The sequence below is a fragment of the Phyllostomus discolor genome, chromosome 1 (assembly GCF_004126475.2).
Source record: "Phyllostomus discolor isolate MPI-MPIP mPhyDis1 chromosome 1, mPhyDis1.pri.v3, whole genome shotgun sequence".
Lineage (NCBI taxonomy): Eukaryota > Metazoa > Chordata > Mammalia > Chiroptera > Phyllostomidae > Phyllostomus > Phyllostomus discolor.
In genome coordinates this window covers 99477704-99495513 of record NC_040903.2, presented here as the reverse complement: position 1 = coordinate 99495513, position 17810 = coordinate 99477704, and the positions used below count along the sequence as shown (strand labels likewise).

General features: G+C 36.8%; 1 protein-coding gene and 1 long non-coding RNA gene across 10 annotated transcripts in view; one reads left to right on the top strand and one right to left on the bottom strand.

The window, feature by feature from the left end:
- FAM13A (family with sequence similarity 13 member A) overlaps nt 1–17810 on the bottom strand; it is a 275554-nt gene that overhangs the window by 206787 nt on the left and 50957 nt on the right. For 7 of the 9 annotated variants that reach the window (XM_036026552.1, XM_036026543.1, XM_028505893.2 and 4 more), the window contains exon 4: nt 13359–13536. The exons of 1 other annotated variant lie outside the window; for it this stretch is intronic. In XM_036026552.1, the coding sequence (XP_035882445.1) occupies nt 13359–13536 (178 nt within the window). Of the gene's footprint in view, nt 1–8512; nt 8532–13358; nt 13537–17810 lie in introns of those variants that run through there. One more of the 9 variants, XM_036026567.1, reaches the window with a different exon arrangement.
- LOC118500752 lies at nt 10419–11549 on the top strand. The gene is made up of 2 exons (XR_004903339.1): nt 10419–10619; nt 10858–11549. It is a non-coding gene; the product is annotated as an uncharacterized LOC118500752 (long non-coding RNA).

Sequence of the window (17810 nt, the reverse complement as noted above, 5' to 3'; positions counted from 1 at the left end):
TTACAGGAATGTGCTTATTACCCCCTAACCCGGCAAGGACTACTAACTATATTAATTCAGAGAAAGGCTGAAGTGGCTATGAAAACATGGCCTTCTATAACTGCTGCTGAGGCTCGGGGGATTTGCTTATGAAACTTACTGTCCTCCTGGCCTCTGGAATTTTGGACGGTAATTGTAATTTACGGCATTGTGTTCTTACAGCCTTGGCCCTGATTAAACCTTAAGGTTACAGCTTCCAATTGCACAACTGGCCAGAATCAGATTAATAACAGCACTTGAGTGCTCCCAGTGGAAAGCAGACAGGCCATAGGAAATGAAACTCATCTCACGGGCAGACTATAAAAACTGAAGAGGTATATGGTGCACCCTCACACTATGAGTAAATGTTGTACTAGATGCCAAATAAAGAGAAGTGAGACAGACTACAAAAACTTGGATCATGACAGCTTATAGGTTAAAAGTGGTCCCGTGTTTCTCTTAATGAAGTCCCATAGGACCTGACTGCCTCCCATTTACCTCTTTTTACTTTTGAGAAAAATTCAGCCTTCACTTCCATTGAAAGTTACGGTCTAGCAAATTCCCAGTGGTCCACAGCTCAGCAAGACAAATGCTGACTCATACTTCCTAGAAATGAGCCTTCCTAGCACTGTGGGAAGGCTTATCCAACCAAAGGTTGAGCATCAATTCATCCTTTGGATTGATTTATGACCAAAAAGGGGAAGGGTGGAGAAAAAGGGGCCATATTCTAAACCTGACAAGCTCGGGCGAGGCCTGCATGTGGCCTTACAAACTTGGATACTGAAAGTAACTGCATAGGATGGTGTGAAATTAAAACTTTCTAAGTGAAAGCAGGTCAGTTAGAAACTGAAGGCAGGTAGTCATGTCCTAGGCTGGTATCCACCCTGACAAAGGTCAATCTTTACCTTAACCAAGTCTGTCTCTTGTCTTTTTGGACCTTGGAATGCCAGGATAATTTCCTTTCCCCCACCCCCAGACCCCTCAGGGCACACCCACTGCACCAGAGCAGAGACCACAAATCCCCACATCACTATTAATTGTGGACAGTTAACTATCCTAGGCCCTCCTATGTAAGTATGTGTCAATTTCCTTTACTTTTTATCCAATCCCGGAGATTTCCTGGCTTTGATTTTTCTTGCCTAGCTAATCTATCACCAACAAATTTAATGTGACCCCCCTTACACCTTGCCTTTTGATTCAGATGTATAAAATAAGTGCCAAATTTTCCACAGCATTTTCTAAATCCACTGAGATTTTGCTTCCCAGCAACTGTTCTCAATTGGGTTCAAATAAACTCATTACAAAATTCTTTTTTTTTTTTTTTTTTTTTTTTTTTAATATATTTTATTGATTATGCTATTACAGTTGTCCCATTTCCCCCCTTCTCTCCCCTCCACCCTGTACCCCCCTCCCACCCACATTTCCCCCTTTAGTTCATGTCCATGTATCATACTTATGAGTTCTTTAGTTTCTACATTTCCCGTACTATTCTTGCCCTCCCCCTATCTGTTTTCAACCTACATTCTATGCTACTTATTCTCTATACCTTTTCCCCCTCTCTCCTCCTCCCACCCCCCTGCTGCTAACCCTCCATTTCTGTGGTTCTGTTCCTGTTCTAATTGTTTACTTAGTTTCTTTTGGTTTTGCTTTAGGTGTGGTTGTTAATATTTGTGAGTTTGCTGTCCTTTTACTATACATGTCTTTTCTTTATCTTCTTTTCTTAGATAAGTCCCTTTAGCATTTCATAAAATAAGGGCTTGGTGATGATGAAGTCCTTTAACTTGACCTTATCTGAGAAGCACTTTATCTGCCCTTCCATTCTAAATGAGAGCTTTGCTGGATAGAGCAATCTGGGATGTAGGTCCTTGTCTTTCATGACTTGGAATATTCCTTTCCAGCCCCTTCTTGCCTGTAAGGTCTCTTTGGAGAAATCAGCTGACAGTCTGATGGGAACTCCTTTGTAGGTTACTGTCCCCTTGTCTCTTGCTGCTTCTAGGATTCTCTCCTTCATTTTTACCTTGGCTAATGTAATTATGATGTGCCTTGGTGTGTTTCTTCTTGAGTCCAACTTCTTTGGGGCTCTCTGAGCTTCTTGGATTTCTTGGAAGACTGTTCCCTTTGCCAGATTGGGGAAGTTCTCCTTTATTATTTGTTCAAATACGTGCTCAATCTGTTGCTTTTCCCCTTCCGGTTCTGGTACCCCTATAATTCGGATATTGGAACGTTTAAAGGTGTCTTGGATGCTCTTAATCTTTTCCTCAATTTTTTGAATTCTTATTTCATCCTGCTTTCCTGCTTGGTTGATTCTATCTTCCTTCTGGTCCACTGTATTGTTTTGAGACTCATATTCCTTCCTTTCACTATTGGCTCTCCTCCACGTGTCTTCCTGCATTTGTTTTATGGTAATCTGCATTCTTTCATCTAAATTTTGTCCAAAATCAACCAGTTCTGTGAGCTTTCTGATCACCAGTGTTTTGAACTGCGCATCTGATAGATTGGCTAATTCTTGGTCGCTCAAAAGGATGAGTCCTGGGGGACTGATCTGCTCTGTTGAAAACATGGTTTTTTTCCCCCCTGTCTCTCCTTTTTTTTTTCCGGTCTGGTTGCTCTTGTTATGGTGGGGGGCGGAGCCTTAGGTGCTCACCTGGGCGGGGCACCCCAGTCGCTAGATTGTGACGTTATATTTGGGGCGGGGTGGGAGCGGGAGCGGGAGCGGGGTGGGAGAAAACAATGGCGGTAGTTCCGTTCCCCTGGACTCAGACCCTTGTCTGGGCTTCTGGGCCGCGAGTTCTGCCCTGGTCCACAATCGCTACCCCTCTGGGTCTGCCAGCCACAGCTTGCGTACTCAGGGATCACCGCTGCCTTCTTGCACGCCGGATGGCTTTTGCGCCGATTTCGCGCCAAACCTTCCCCCAACCTCTGCGCGCTGCCGACTTGAGCCAGCCCCACGCCCGCCCGGCTCGTCTTCTCCTACCAGTCCAGATGAACGCGTCTACTTCAACTTCTTGGTTGCCTGACTTCCATTCAGATAAATCCTCTGCCGGATCTGGGTGTTATTCTGATAGTAAATTATTGTTGTAAATTATTGGTTTTCTAATCTTGGTTGTACGAGGAGATACGGTGCATCCACCTATTCCTCCATCTTGCCGGAAGTCCACAAAATTCTTTTTAAAAAAGATCAGTGAGATTATTAATCTATGCTCATGGAAATTACATTGTTTCATATTAGGAATGAATATCATATATAATTATACCTAGGAAATAGCACCTGATACTATAAATGTCCCTGAACTTCTGTCTTCCAAGACATAGACTTGTTTCCTATTTTTAAGGACAAATTTGCTGTTGTAATGTTGTCACTGACCTGAAGTCCCATGATTGGTAAATTTGCAAAGTAAAGAGAATCTGTGTTTCTGGAAAATTGCTAAACTATGATAATATATAATATCAGTATGTTCCAGGAGCTATTCTCAGCTTCATATTTATAAATATATACATATTCATATACACACATACATAAACAAACACTACATAAGATAGATAATATTGTTATTCCTTTTTATATAAAAAGAAATGAAAGGCTAAATAACTTGACCAAGATCTCACTCTTAAAAAATAAGGGAGCCAAGTTTAAACCAAGAGAGTCTGGCTATCCTGTCTTTCTATATAAAAGTATCTAAAACCTAAACCATCCTGACATCACAAAATTGTTCCTATGACCCATCAAGGTAATTCTCTAGCTTCACTAGGAGAGATAAAGTTTTGCTTGATAGCAACATCAAGGAGAACAAATGTCATATGATCAGTCTGCCCTTATATATTCTATTAGCCTTTAATCATGAGTGGGGTCTATTATTTCTACTACTAATAGTTAAATCTTTAAAAACTAAAGTCTGTTAGAACCTAACCTAACACAAGAATAGTCATTCCAATCAACTGTGGATGTAGCAAACATGTTAATCAATCACAGATTCAATCACAGAAGTCTTCATTCATTTACATTCTACTTTGGGAATCTAAAGCAGAAAACAAATGTACCTATATTTCCCCCCTTTTGTTCTCTAATGGAAAACTCAAAGGAGATACAACAAATCTACAATGACTGTATGTGATGGTAAAAAGCCAAGGACTTAAGCAATTGAGTCACCACAATTTATACTAATACATCTGAAAGTGAATACTAATTCAAGAAAGAGAGGTTTCTCCTCTAATCCCAGAGGTAATTATTTTTCCCAAGTAATATTCTTTTCATATTTTCTTAATGAGTGTTACTCAGAAGACTGTTCTTTTGGAAACAGTGTAAAGTATCATTACATATCTGCAGTTATGATTCAAATAATCTCCACATCTCCAAATCTAGTATACTTGGCCCTCTCCATGGTCCAGCCATTTCTCAAATTCCATTTTTTTCTGGCTTTTGTGATGCTACACTTGCTTTTGTTCCTCCAGTCTTGACAACTGTCTTTTCCAATCACTTAACTATCGTTGTTCCCTAGGATGCCACTGTTCTTGGAGAGTTTGTCCATTGTGTCTTCAAAAAGTAAATTAGAATGAATGACTTCCAAACTCTAGCTCAACCCCCAGATTTTCCTCTGATTCTATTACAGTTGTCTAGCTCCATATCCCTGATTGATAGTTCTTGGGAAGTAGAAGAGATGAAGCTACAGGAGAATTTATACACTAGGTCATTAAAAGCTTTGAATGGTATGGTAGAGAAAAGAAATATCCTTGAATGTAGGTCTTGGAAGCAAGAGATAGATGTGATCTGATTTGTTTTAAATAGGTAGTTCTAGCAATAATGTGGATTTGGATTGAAGTGGGTGAGAGCAAAAAGGAAAACCAGTTAAGAAGTCATTAAAATCAGCCAAAGAAGAAATACAGAGAACATGCAGAAGTGCAGTGCATTACGGAGAGCACTCCATGTTAGCTACGTGTGAGTGAAATGCAGACCACTTCCCTGGCATGCACCCTCAAATACTCACATGAGCACGATCTCTATTATAAACTCTACTGCAACAACTGTAATTGAGTAATTATTTGAGGAATTTCCCTCTTACCCCTATAGAGTGTGAGCTCCCTAAAGGTATGAACTATGTTGTTTGGCTAACATCTGGCACACTGCCTGCTGGCATATAGTGTGTGCCAAATCAATTAATAAATACAAATTATAAAAAGCTAAAACCACATAAAATCTAGATGCTGAAAAGAAATTCATATATCATCTAATGGCAAATAGAGGGTTAAAAAATTAAGTGACTTCTTAAAGTACACAGAGCTGGTTAATAACAGAGGAGAGAGTAGAATTATGCTTCTTCAAGACTGAGTCTCTAAAGTAACCTCATAGAAGAAGAAAAACGACTACTGTTTATGTAGAAGGCGGATGAGGAGGTGTAAGATAATTCTGGAGATTATATAAGTGTACATACACACTCCCACAATAATGTTCAGAATATAAATTTGCCACTGGATTTTTGTCAACAGCTAAAAAACATGCCTCAGTGTATGTATTTACATTTTTTTTTTTTTTTTTTTTTTGCTACTTGCCATCACTGGGCGATAATGCAGAGTTTAAAAGGTCAATAGCAATCTTCAAGGTTATGCTTGAGCGACACACATAGCTCTACTTTTTATTTTGAAGTCTTAAAGAGAGCAATCACATTTCATTAGTAAATTGATTTTGCTTTCACTTGAATTTTCTTTTATGGGTATGAAAAATGAGAAAAGTAGAATTATAAGAATCTGGTTTTTTTTGGCCACCAAAAGGAAGCAGTATTCATTTTAACTGCTTTCTTCACTGTTTAAAAATTATACTGTAATGGACTACACACGCATGGGCAAAGTTACAATGATGGTCATTAATCCCACACATAACTCATGACTGCTAGGAAAAAAACCACTGCTCTTTGCATGACTGGAAAGATAGAGTACAATGCAACATATAATAACATCTTGGGAAAATATGTGACCTAGTGGAAAACACAGCAGACCAAGAGTAGGAAAACATCCTATTCTGAGTCTTCCTGCTTACTAGTGATGCACTGATGGCTGTGGCCAATCATCGACACACACCCACCAGCTACCCCAATGGACCTTTCTCTCTTCCTAAGATTGATGTAAGGAATAAACAAAATCATGAATGTAGAAGTCCTCTGAAAGTATGTGTGATGGGAAATATGCAATTTCATTTAAAATTATTGCCTAACAGGCTAGTGTTGATGTTGTCTGGCTGGGTGTTTGCCTTTAATAAATAACCGACTGACATAAAGATCCTTGAATTTATGGTGGACTATATTTCTGCAGATGACCATTAACTGCCAGGCAGATGTTATTGCTTAATCACTGCATTCCCACAGAGACTGATGGACTCTGGGGATTATTTTCCAAAGGGTAAGAAATCTTTGACTCTGGCCCCAGTTAGCAATGTTCAACTACTAAGCCTGGTTATTCTCTAGGGAGATATATTCCAGAGAAGAGTTTACACACTTTAAAAACATTGCCTCACACTGATAGGGTGAAAAGACCTATAAAACATCTATCCTTGGTCCTTCCTCACATAAACACTCACCTAAAATGCACTGACCTAGGGTTGCTAGGAAAAAAATCACTGCTCCTCTCAATTATTTCACATAGAAAAAATATAAATCACACTGTATACTATTCAACATTATTTGTCACTAATTTCATATATTACAAAAAAGCAATCAGTCAATTTGCTGAGTAACCACCTGAAGATCTACTGCCACTTCTTGAATGAGACCAAGGTCAAAAAGCATACTTTCTGATTATTTTTGTTTGAAAAACCAAGGCTTGAAGTACAATTACCTCCACTAACCAGAGTAATAAGTTTACCCTTCACACAGAATATTGAAAGAAATGCTAATTACAAATCACCATGATTCCTGGAAAAGAAAATAAGTGGACATCTAATGGAGAATTTGTGGTATCATCTTATATATTCAATTTCTTGTGATTCAAACATGTTCTTAGCTAATATAGGAATGATGGACTTGAGTATACTATATTGAACTATATAAAACTGCAATATTTGGTCATTTTGAACTAGAAAAATGGCAGTTTTATATGGTTCAAGCTAATACCACTACCCATCTGACTAAGGGACAATGATAATGTGGAAATCTTCCCATACCAATCTGGTTTTTTTTTCCTCTCTCTAAAAATCAGTTGATTATTCTCTTGCCTAGTTCAAAGTTTCGATAAGAACACACCAAAATAAATGGTATCAGTTCTATTTTACCTCTGTAATCTTAAAAACGGATGCTTTGTACACTTCATTTTTATATATATAAACATATAAGAGTACCTATACTTATGGATTCACCATGAGAAATAGATGACTGAATAATACTCTTGTTGTATACACACAGAATCTGATATATACAATGAAATGTCCTGGTTTTGAGCAAATAAAAAAATGATGTAAACTGAAGGATTTAAAGCAACAAATAAAAAATTATATAAACAATAAAAAATCTAAATGTAATCTTTTATAAAAACGTAGAATTAAAAAGGTATATAAATGTAATATTGATAAAATTTTAAAAAATAATAAACACCTGAGAGAAGGCTAAAAGGAAACAGTTAAAAATTTAAAGTTATTATTTCTAAGTAAAAGAATTAGTGGATAATTCTCACTGTTTTAACAATTTTCCATACTTTTTCAAGCCTCTACAATTTTAAGAAACAAAAATATATAAGTGAAAACTGGACTAAATGGGATGATTTGTCATTTTACTAAACAAATGACTCAGTATTCAATATTTCAGCTATACCTGATGAATCTAAACTTAAATGGGAATTTTAAAGCTAGGAAAATATTCTGAAATTCTGAGAAAACATATGCACATAATTACCCAGGACAATCCTGAAAGAGAAGTGGAAGCACACAGCTCATAACACTAAAATAAAAAGGGAAGGACACCAGCCCCAGACAGGCAGATAGACCCTTATAGTGCAGCCCAGCCCTGGGGAGGCCAAGATATATGTAAGGATCTGATATGATGATAAAGTGACATTCTGAATACTTGGCAAAACATGAATTACTTTCTAGACATTGGTTACCTGGCTCATTGTTTCAGTGAAAAATTGTATCCTTAAATAATATCTTACTCCAAAATAAATTTCACTGTAATTCAGTATATAAATATTAAAAATTTTAAGATATAAGAAGAGGATATTCAATAACTTTTAGATCCCATATCATACCTTTTCTAAAGTAATTTCCACATATATTCAAGATTTAAATATGAAACTGCAAAACAAAGAGACAATATAAGTAAATACTCTTATTCTCATAACCTTTTGGGCCAAACTGCAAGGATTTGGCATCCTCATTTGTATGAGGATGGACCAATCAGGGACCAGGGTGGGGACTTCTGTCCAGCTTCCCTCAGGTTTGGGAAGCGTACCGATCCTTTCCACAGAAAAATGAAGAATGAGCCTGCCTGACTAAACTGAAACACCAGAAATGTCTCACCAGAGCAATGTGAAGCCGACCTATGAGGAGTAGAGCAGTGCAGTAGGGCAAAGCAGACCGTTGTAGGGCGGAGCACAGCAGCATACACAGTATAAAGCAGGCTGGCATGGGGCAGAGTACAGCTGTTTGGCCGGAAAGGGGCCTGGCTATGGGGCTGCCTGGTCCCAGAGCTGTTCCATATCCATGCAAAACTGTGCTGTATCACACTTGAGCTACTCCACAGCCATGCTGTTTTCACAGCTGTGCTATATCACAATTCAGCTGTTTTGCACTGAATAAAGTTTCCTTCTTTACCACACTTCAAATTGGAGTTCCTTGTTGGCACTGAATTGGTGCCAGGGACCATCAGTTGACAGAATGGAGTCACTGTTTATGAGAAAATTAGATTCCAAAGTCAGCATGGGAAAAGAAAAATCACTAGAGCCAACATTATCCTTTAAAGTCTTAAAGTACAACACACCTCGCCATATCTTTAGAAGACAGGTTTTCCTCCTGTATTGAAACAGTCCTGTTGTGTCCTCAGGTGTTCACTGCCTTAGAGCGGATTCTCAGGAAAACAAAGACTGAGCCAAGGACAAGGACGTTGGTCCATTATTTTGGGAGTAGGATATAGATAGGGTAGCATGGGTGAGGGAAAAAGGCAAATAGGGATGTGAAACAATGTCAAGCGTGTACAGTTCTTTCACAAAGATCCCAACGACAGACACACAACAGTTTGGTTGGCAGATGTTTTGTGTGGCAGTCTGGAATTCAACAGTGGGCTGCAAGGGCGGGCCATGGGACAGAGCATTCCATGGGCAGGAGAAAGAAGAGATGGGCCCACTTCCCTCCTGACTCCTGTTTCCCACTGTCAACGGGATTTAACTCTTCTAGACTTCCAGGATCCACATCTAGCCCCTCCGGCAGCTGTGAGGCAGCAGCCAAGGAGAAGGATCCAGTATTCCCAAGGTGGGCTGAAGGTCAGTCCTGGTGGCAGATGAATCTGGGAGGTGGGTAGTGCCAAGGCAATCTGAAGAAGTCATAACATTTGTGTCTGTTACAAGTACTAAATTAAAGAAGTTGGTTTGTATTTAGAAGTTTTATTGGACAAGAACTATTTTTTCTTTTGGTATTAAAAAGCACATATAATACTGTAAGAATCTTGCACTATATGTAAGAAGGAAGTGAAAACTAAGACAACTGAGGTAAGAAGAATGTCCCATCTGCCACCTCATGTTTCTAAGGAGCCCAGTTCATTAAGTGATGTGAGGGGCTGAATCCATAAGACCTGGCCTCCTTATGCAATTACACATGTATTTAGTTAAGTGCAGAGGTATTCTAACACTGCTTTAGCAGTTGTCTACTATGCGCCAAGATTTCTCTTATGGTCTTGCTTAAGCTTCAAAGCAAACTTTGTAGGTCGTATTTCATAGAAAATGTAACAGAAAAATAAGTAACAAAGAAGGTCAAACTTACCAGAGGCAAAATAAGGACTACACTCATTTTCTTTTGTCATGCTAATCAAACAACTAAAATCCAATACCCATTTTAATAACTACCAAACCTTTTGGGAAGCAGTTCCTGCTAATCTCTAAGAATAACAGTATTCTTTAGGAGGTTTTTACTTATTTTAGAAACTGAGATATTATGTATTTCCTTAGGAAAGAAGATCATATAGAATATATATAGCTTACAGTCTAAAGTTTAATTTTTCATAGAAAAATACCTATTACGGTGTTTTATATTATAAAAACATTACTATAACTTTGCCATAGTGTATTATAAAATGTGTAAACCCTTGGGCTGAGTAATGTCACTACTAGTAAAGAAATAGTTGCAGATGTGCATAAAGAGTCACACTCAAGATGTTCACCGCAACTATTTTTTTCTTAAACCATTTTTTATTGGTGACTAGGTTTTTCTTTTTCAATTAATTTACTTTTCATATTATTTTGTGCTGGTTTCAGGTGTACAGCATAGTAGTTAGACAATCCTACGCCTTACAAAGTGTTCCCCCCAATATTTCTAGCACCCATGTGGCACCATACACTGCAAATCTGTTTTAATTTTTTAAAAATGACAACAACCTCAGCACTCATCAATACAGGTATGGTTAAACTAGAGCAAAGTCGACGCCCTGGCTGGCGTAGCTCAGTGGATTGAGCGCGGGCTGGGAACCAAAGTGTCCCAGGTTCGATTCCCAGCCAGGGTACATTCCTGGGTTGCAGGCCATAACCCCCAGCAACCGCACATTGGTGTTTCTCTCCCTCTCTCTCTCTCTCTCTCTCTCTCCCTTCCCTCCCTAAAAATAAATAAATAAAATCTTAAAAAAAAACCAAACAAACAAACAAAAAACTAGAGCAAAGTCACACTCTTCACTACTTTTAAAGAATAAGGTATATAATAAATATGCTGATATTAAAAGTTCAAATGCTACCATAAAAACAATCAAGCTTCATAATATACGGACCTTGAATCTATTTTTAAAAATAGATTTATGGCTATGTTCAGAAAGAAGGCTGGAAGGATACACACCTGCTGATTTTATCTCCAGGGAGGAAAGGTTGGAATGGGAGGGATTAATGGAGGATACTTTATATTTATTCTACATACCTGTATATTGTTTGAATATTTTATGATATTACATGATCACCTAAATTTATAAGCCTATAACTAGATGTACATATTGAAAACCTTGTCATTAAGGTTAAGAGTCATCAAGAAGCCCAGCAACCACACCACCAAACAATCATATGTTGGTGTATTTCTTTTCATTTTATGATCATATACTTCATAGACAATATTTTGTATTTAACATTTCATATTCTTCCAAAAATAATCATTATGTCATGAGGATGTTCCCTTGCCTCTTAGAAATAAATCTTCCTCATCTGTTGACTATACAATGTATTCACCTTAGTTATTGAGAAAAGTATTTCCTTCGTCTTTTAAGTGGTTTACGGTGAGATTTATCCTTGAATGTCATCTTGTCATTGATTATCTTTATAGCATATATGGTCTAACTCTGGTCACTAGAGTTGACATGTCTACTTTTTCTTGACCTAGCTAGAGGAACTTCAAGGACAAAATAACACTTCTGCCTCTTTAGAGTCAATTGAGACAATACAGTACTTGGTAAGTGCTCATTAAACACTCTCTGTTACAAGTATCATACTGTATTTCAATGAGAAGGAATGTGGTAGTGACTTCTATATCCATAAGTTTAAAAATACAAACCAATTAATGATCACAACAATAGGAATGTACTTAATGCCACTGAACTATACACTTAAAATGGTCAAAATGGTAAATTTTGTTATGCATATTTTACCATAATGAAAGGTTAAGCTATAATAATTACCAGATTCCACAATAAAAACTCATCACTTATTTGATATTTTGACTAAATGAAGGTTATCAAGAATTGCAGATCTGGCCTAAGCCAGTAAGTTAGCAGTGAGGTATGCATTTGTGTGTTATTAAATAAGCATTCTATTTATAAATTCATTTTAACCTCTTCCAGAATCTAGGGTTTCAAAACTGCCGAGTCGTTTTCTACTTACTTTTATTTCTTATATATAAGGTATCAAACAAAATTGACTCTGCAGATAGAAGTAAAAAAGAAATAGAGCTTTTTTACTACCACAGAGCTCCTGAATAAGAGAAGAAATTAATGGAGTCTGTGTTTAAAATATTTATTCATGAGATCCTAACATAGCCTATGAAACGGCATTATTTGAAATTTCAATCTCTGAGGTTACAATGGGGATCATTACTGAGGTGAAACGTCTCCCCAAGTGGCTGCAGGTGTCCTGGAACCCTGCAGCCACTAGGCTGTAGGCCAGAGTCTGTATTTAGATAGTCATTCTCAGGACTGTAAAATTAGTAGTTCTGGGCAGTTGCATGGGTTTGTAGGTTAATGGAGTGGAAAAGCAGATACACCATTAAAAAAAAAAACTTCCTGAGAATATTTGAGAGCTTTTAAAGTGAACCCTGGCTGGTGTAGCTCAGTGGATTGGGGGCCAGCCTGCAAACCAAAGGGTCACCAATTCAATTCCCATGTGTCTGGGTTACAGGCCAGGTCCCCAGTGGGGGGGTGTGTGAGAGGCAACCTCACATTGATGTTTCTCTCCCTCTCTTTCTCCCTCCCTTTCCTGCTCTTTAAAAATAAATAAATAAAATCTTTAAAAGATAAAGTGTGAGTATACTCTCTTTCTCTCTCCTTATAACTTGAAGAGATGTATTTGATATCAGCTAAGGTTAATGGGAGAGTTAAAAGCAAAGTCCCTGAATTGCAAGATCATGTGTTATACATTAAAGAGCTTTAAGCAATAACAGAGAAAATAACATTTAAAGCTTTACAAAAGTTTCTGTGACTAGTGATATAGCACTGACTACAGAACTAGTTTATTTCTAGTCTAGTTTGTCCCTAGAAAATAAATAAATGTAGCTGAGGTTACATTTTTTTCCATCACTGACATATTCTGCTTGCAATTTTCCATCCAGTAGCAATGTTTTAAAATTTATCATTATTAAGAAAATTGTACACTACATCATATTCCTTCCCTTTCTGCTAATCAAAGTCTCAGATTCAATTTCTTTAATGCCTTTTTTGGTGAAAGTAAAACTTATTTCCAGAATTTTAAATAAGGTTGTTTAAAATATAAAAAATTATGATTTCATAAGAAGGTATTTGCTTTCTTCGACACTGGGACAAAAACAAGACAAAGGTCAAAGAGCATGGAACTTCAACATAAATTGGTTGACATTTCAGTCTGAAATACGTGTCTACATTCCAGTAATTTCAGGCAGTCCTAAAAAGAAAAGGAGTATGTGATAATATTAAAGGCAAAACTCCATAACTTACTGAAAGCAATTGGGTCCAAACACAGTGGCAAGATTATGAACATTCATGCGATTCTGCACATGGTGTTTGGCTACTTTTGTCAAGAACTGGCACAGGTACTTGAGGAGGCAGTAGTGCGTGTCCGGCAGCTCTTTTAGTAAGTCTCTTAAGCAGCTCTCCTGAGCATCATTTCTGTCATCTGAAAAGAAAAGTAAAAAATATTCTCAGGCATATTTCACAGTAACAATAACAAAAGTACACAGCTATATTAAGTTATAACAGTTTGTTCAGACAAAAATTCCTAAAGAATGAGACCATCAAAGAAGAGGCATTTTTGCCTTTTCTATGCTCCTTATGCATTTAACTTTTTTTAATGTTAAAGAATTCCTAACTTATTCAGATATCCTGAAAATCATGAGCTTTATTATCTGCATACAATGGATTCTTTTTTTGTTATCTTGTCCTAAATCAACATAACAGTACGGTTTTTTATCCATAGTGGAATTTTCCATTTGATTATTGTCTGTAAGTTAGTTAAAAACAAAAATCTTTTATTTGAATAAAATTTGATGTAAGAGACCTTCCTGAGTTACCAAGAGTGACACTAAACTTAGTGATCAGGAATCTGTATACAAAGGAAACTGATGGAAAAATTGTAATTTCTATATAGCTTGATAATCTCTAAAACATCAGAGTTTAGAACTTGACAGATGCATCTCATACAAAAGCCTAATAATCTCGTACACAGCCCAAATATCTAACAACGTTCCAAAATTTAAGGCAGACTTATGAAAAGTTCCCCTCAAATCTCAAGGATTTATTGTTTTGTCAATATTTAAACACAATAAAGCTGCTTTGGGAAGAATCACAATCCATCATTTAGACGGATGTCTCAGGGAATGAAAACCATCCAGTCAAAATTAATACACATTGGTTTAATTTAGATAGGTCAGCAGCTTCTCCCAGGCAAGTGAATAAGAAACAGAAAAGTGAGGCAAATGAGATGCAACAGAAGATGATTAGTCAGTGTTACAAAATATATGCATAAAATAATGTCACTGCAAGAAGTGAAAATCAGAAAGTCACATAAAGTGCCACTGATGTGCTGCAGAGCACGAGATACCAACCAGGCTCAGCAGTCACTTCCTGGGTTAGGATCCTGGTTCTGCCACCTGCTACAGAAGTCCCTCCTTACCTGCTCTTTTACTTTCTACAGTTTTAGTTATCAGAAGTCAACTGCAGTCCCAAAATATTAGATGGAAAATTCCAGAAACAAACAATTCCTAACTCTTAAATTGTACGCCATTCTGAGTAGTGTGATGAAATCTTGTGCCTTCACACAGCATCCCACCCAGGACATGAATCATCCCTTTGTCCAGCATCTCCACGCTGCAGGTGCTCCCTGCCAGTTACTTGCTTAGTAGTCTCTGGTTATCAGATCCACTGTCATGGCATCACAGTGCTTGTGTCCATGTCACTCTTATTTTATTTAAGAATGGCCCCAAAGCACAAGAGTAATGATGCTGGCAATTTGGATATGCCAAAGAGAAGCAATGAAGAGTTACCTTTAAGTGAAAAGATAAAAGTTCTTGACTTAAGAAAAGCAGAAAAATCCTATACTGAGGTTGCAAAGATCTATGGTAAGAATGAATTTTTTATTCCTGAAATTGTAAAGAAGGAAAAAAGGATTAATGCTAGCTTTCCTGTCACACCTCAAACTGCAAAAGTTATGGCCATAATGTATAATAAGAGCTTAGTTAAGACAGAAAAGGCATTAAATTTGTGGGTAGAAGACACAGACAGCAAATGTGTTCCAGTGGACAACAATGTGTTGCGCCAAAAAGCATGGAGCCTATACAGAGACTTTAGCAGGGAATCCCCCAAAATGAGTGACACTAAGCCATTTACTGCAAGTAAGGAATGATTGTAAAGATTCAGAAATAAGTTTGGACTGGAAAATATAAATATCACTGGAGAGAGAGAAACCACGCTCACAAAACTTTTATTACAATGTATTGTTATAATTATTCTATTTTATTATTAGTTATTCCTATTGTTAATATCTTACTGTGCTTAATTTATAAATTAAACTTTACCATAGGTATGTGTGTATAGGAAAAAAACAGAGTATACATAGGGCTTGGTACTATCTGCAGTTTTAGGCATGCACTGGGGTTCTTGGAACATAATCCCCACGAATATGGGGCAACTACTCTATCTGTGTGATTTTAGACACTTCACCAAATTTTGTTTCCTTACTTGTAAATGTTAACATTAACTATCTCATAGAGTTGTGATGGAGATTAAATGAATTTACAGTTGTAAAGTAAATTACAGTAAAGTAAACAGAGTGGCTAACACATACTAAATGCTATGTAAGTAATAATAACTCCTTTTATTTTACCTCCATTGATTTGGTTTTATGAGCACACTGAGGTTTTAATGAATGACTTTTAGTATGTGCCCATTTCCTCTCCATGAATGTTAGAGAAAGTGATGCAGTGCAAAATAGCAATGTCAAAAATGTGTAGATTTCAATGTTGTCAGGATGTTCTCCAAAACAATTCTATATTTTTTAAAATTTATGTTTTGTTTTTTATCCAATTTATTGGGGTGACATTGGTTGACAAAATTACACAGGTTTCAGGTGCACAAGCCTGCAGGACATCATCTGTACCCTGTACTGTGTGTTCGCGGCTCCAAGTCCAGTCTTCTTTTGGAGAACATTATTTATAATTAGAATTGTTATTTCTTACTGATCATGATGTGATCCAATAAAGTATATAGTTTTTAAGGTAAGATAAATTTCTTGATATTAGAAGTTTTTCATATTAGATTACTTTTAAAAAGTAAATCATATGATAATCCATGCGGTACGTTGCTTTTGATGGCTTTATTTCCCACTGCACAATGATCTTCACTAGAAGAGTCAAGATTTATCTGACTAGCAATAAGAAAGGGAAATAATTAAGTTTCAAGGTGATTATAAACTAATTAAAGACTACCTATTTCTAATATTGTATATTATAAAGATAAATAACTATGAGGAAAAAATGTAATTTTATTTTGTCTTTTTTTTTTAAAGTGACTAATCCAAAGTGAGTCTGGATGTTTTTATGGGTGTATTTTCTTTGTTTAAAATTGCATTTTACACCATCCTGACTTCTTTGCTTATCATTCTCCTGCTTCCATTGTGTTTGAGTTTTCTTTAACTTGTCTTTAACTTATAAAAAGTTATCGCTGCAACCAATTTATTGCTCTTTCATTCACATTGTCACAAGAAGCTGTCAATTCGTGTTATAAGTTCATTCACTGTATAATATTCCATTCTGACTTTACCGCAGTTTATCCACTCCCCTGTCCATGGGTATCTGGATTGTTTCCAGGTTTTTCCTGGGGACAGTGCTGTGGGGATCATTCTTGTGCACATCTCCTGGTGTACATGCACAGCAGTGTATCTTAGATGTATATCAAAGAGTGAAATTGCTGGGTCATTGTATGAAAATACAAGTTTACAAATAAGGCCATACTGTTTTTCAAAGAACAAATTAACCCCTATATGAAAATTCTATAGGAACAATAAAAGTTAAGATTAAATATCTGTAAATATTTAAAAAATAAAATTAAAAATATATAAAATTATGGTTTAACTCCCACCATGTAAGGGTACAAGCAACAGCATTCCAACAGCCTTGATAAGGGGCTGCAGGCCCTCTGTCTCTGAAATGAAACCACAAACCCTTGGGTGTGAAGACATCATGTCAAATAAAATAAATTCTCAAATGGCTATGACTTTATGACAATGACATCTTTGAAAAAATACAGCACTTTTATCATTTACGTCCAATTTTTGAGATATAATAAATAATATTCCCAGGAAATAAAATGGACAAATAATGGGAAGGGAGACAGATCTATTCAGAGAACCTCAAGCTTATTAACAAAATAACATTAAATCTTTTGTGCATGAATGGAAGAATCACTAAATATGTTCTCAAAAAGCAAAAGTAATTGAGGAAACTATGGCTTATATTGATCTCATTTTATGTCAAAGTGCTTCCATTTCCTCTGACGGAAGATAGATTCACCGAGTCACTCATTGGGCGAGTATGCTGGGGGTACTCTACTTCAGTGGTTTTGACAACTGCATACCACATTTGAATTTTAAACAGTCATAATTTACCTCCTAAATCTTTATTTAAATATACTGACAGTGCAGTAAAGACCTTAGTTTATCAGCATGGCATTTCTCCTCACGTCTTCATACTGATTGATTATATATTAATGTACTGAGAATCTGAAATCTGAGAATTTCTGCCTTTCCAGAAATATGTGGTAAACATCACCATTACTGCCAGCCCGCAGCAGTCTCACAGCAAGCCTTCCCACAGGAGGGAGCAAGCACGGCTCACCTCCTTCCCAGAAGAACTGCAGAAGAATGCCCAAGAATGTTTACTCATGCTTGGGAGAAAC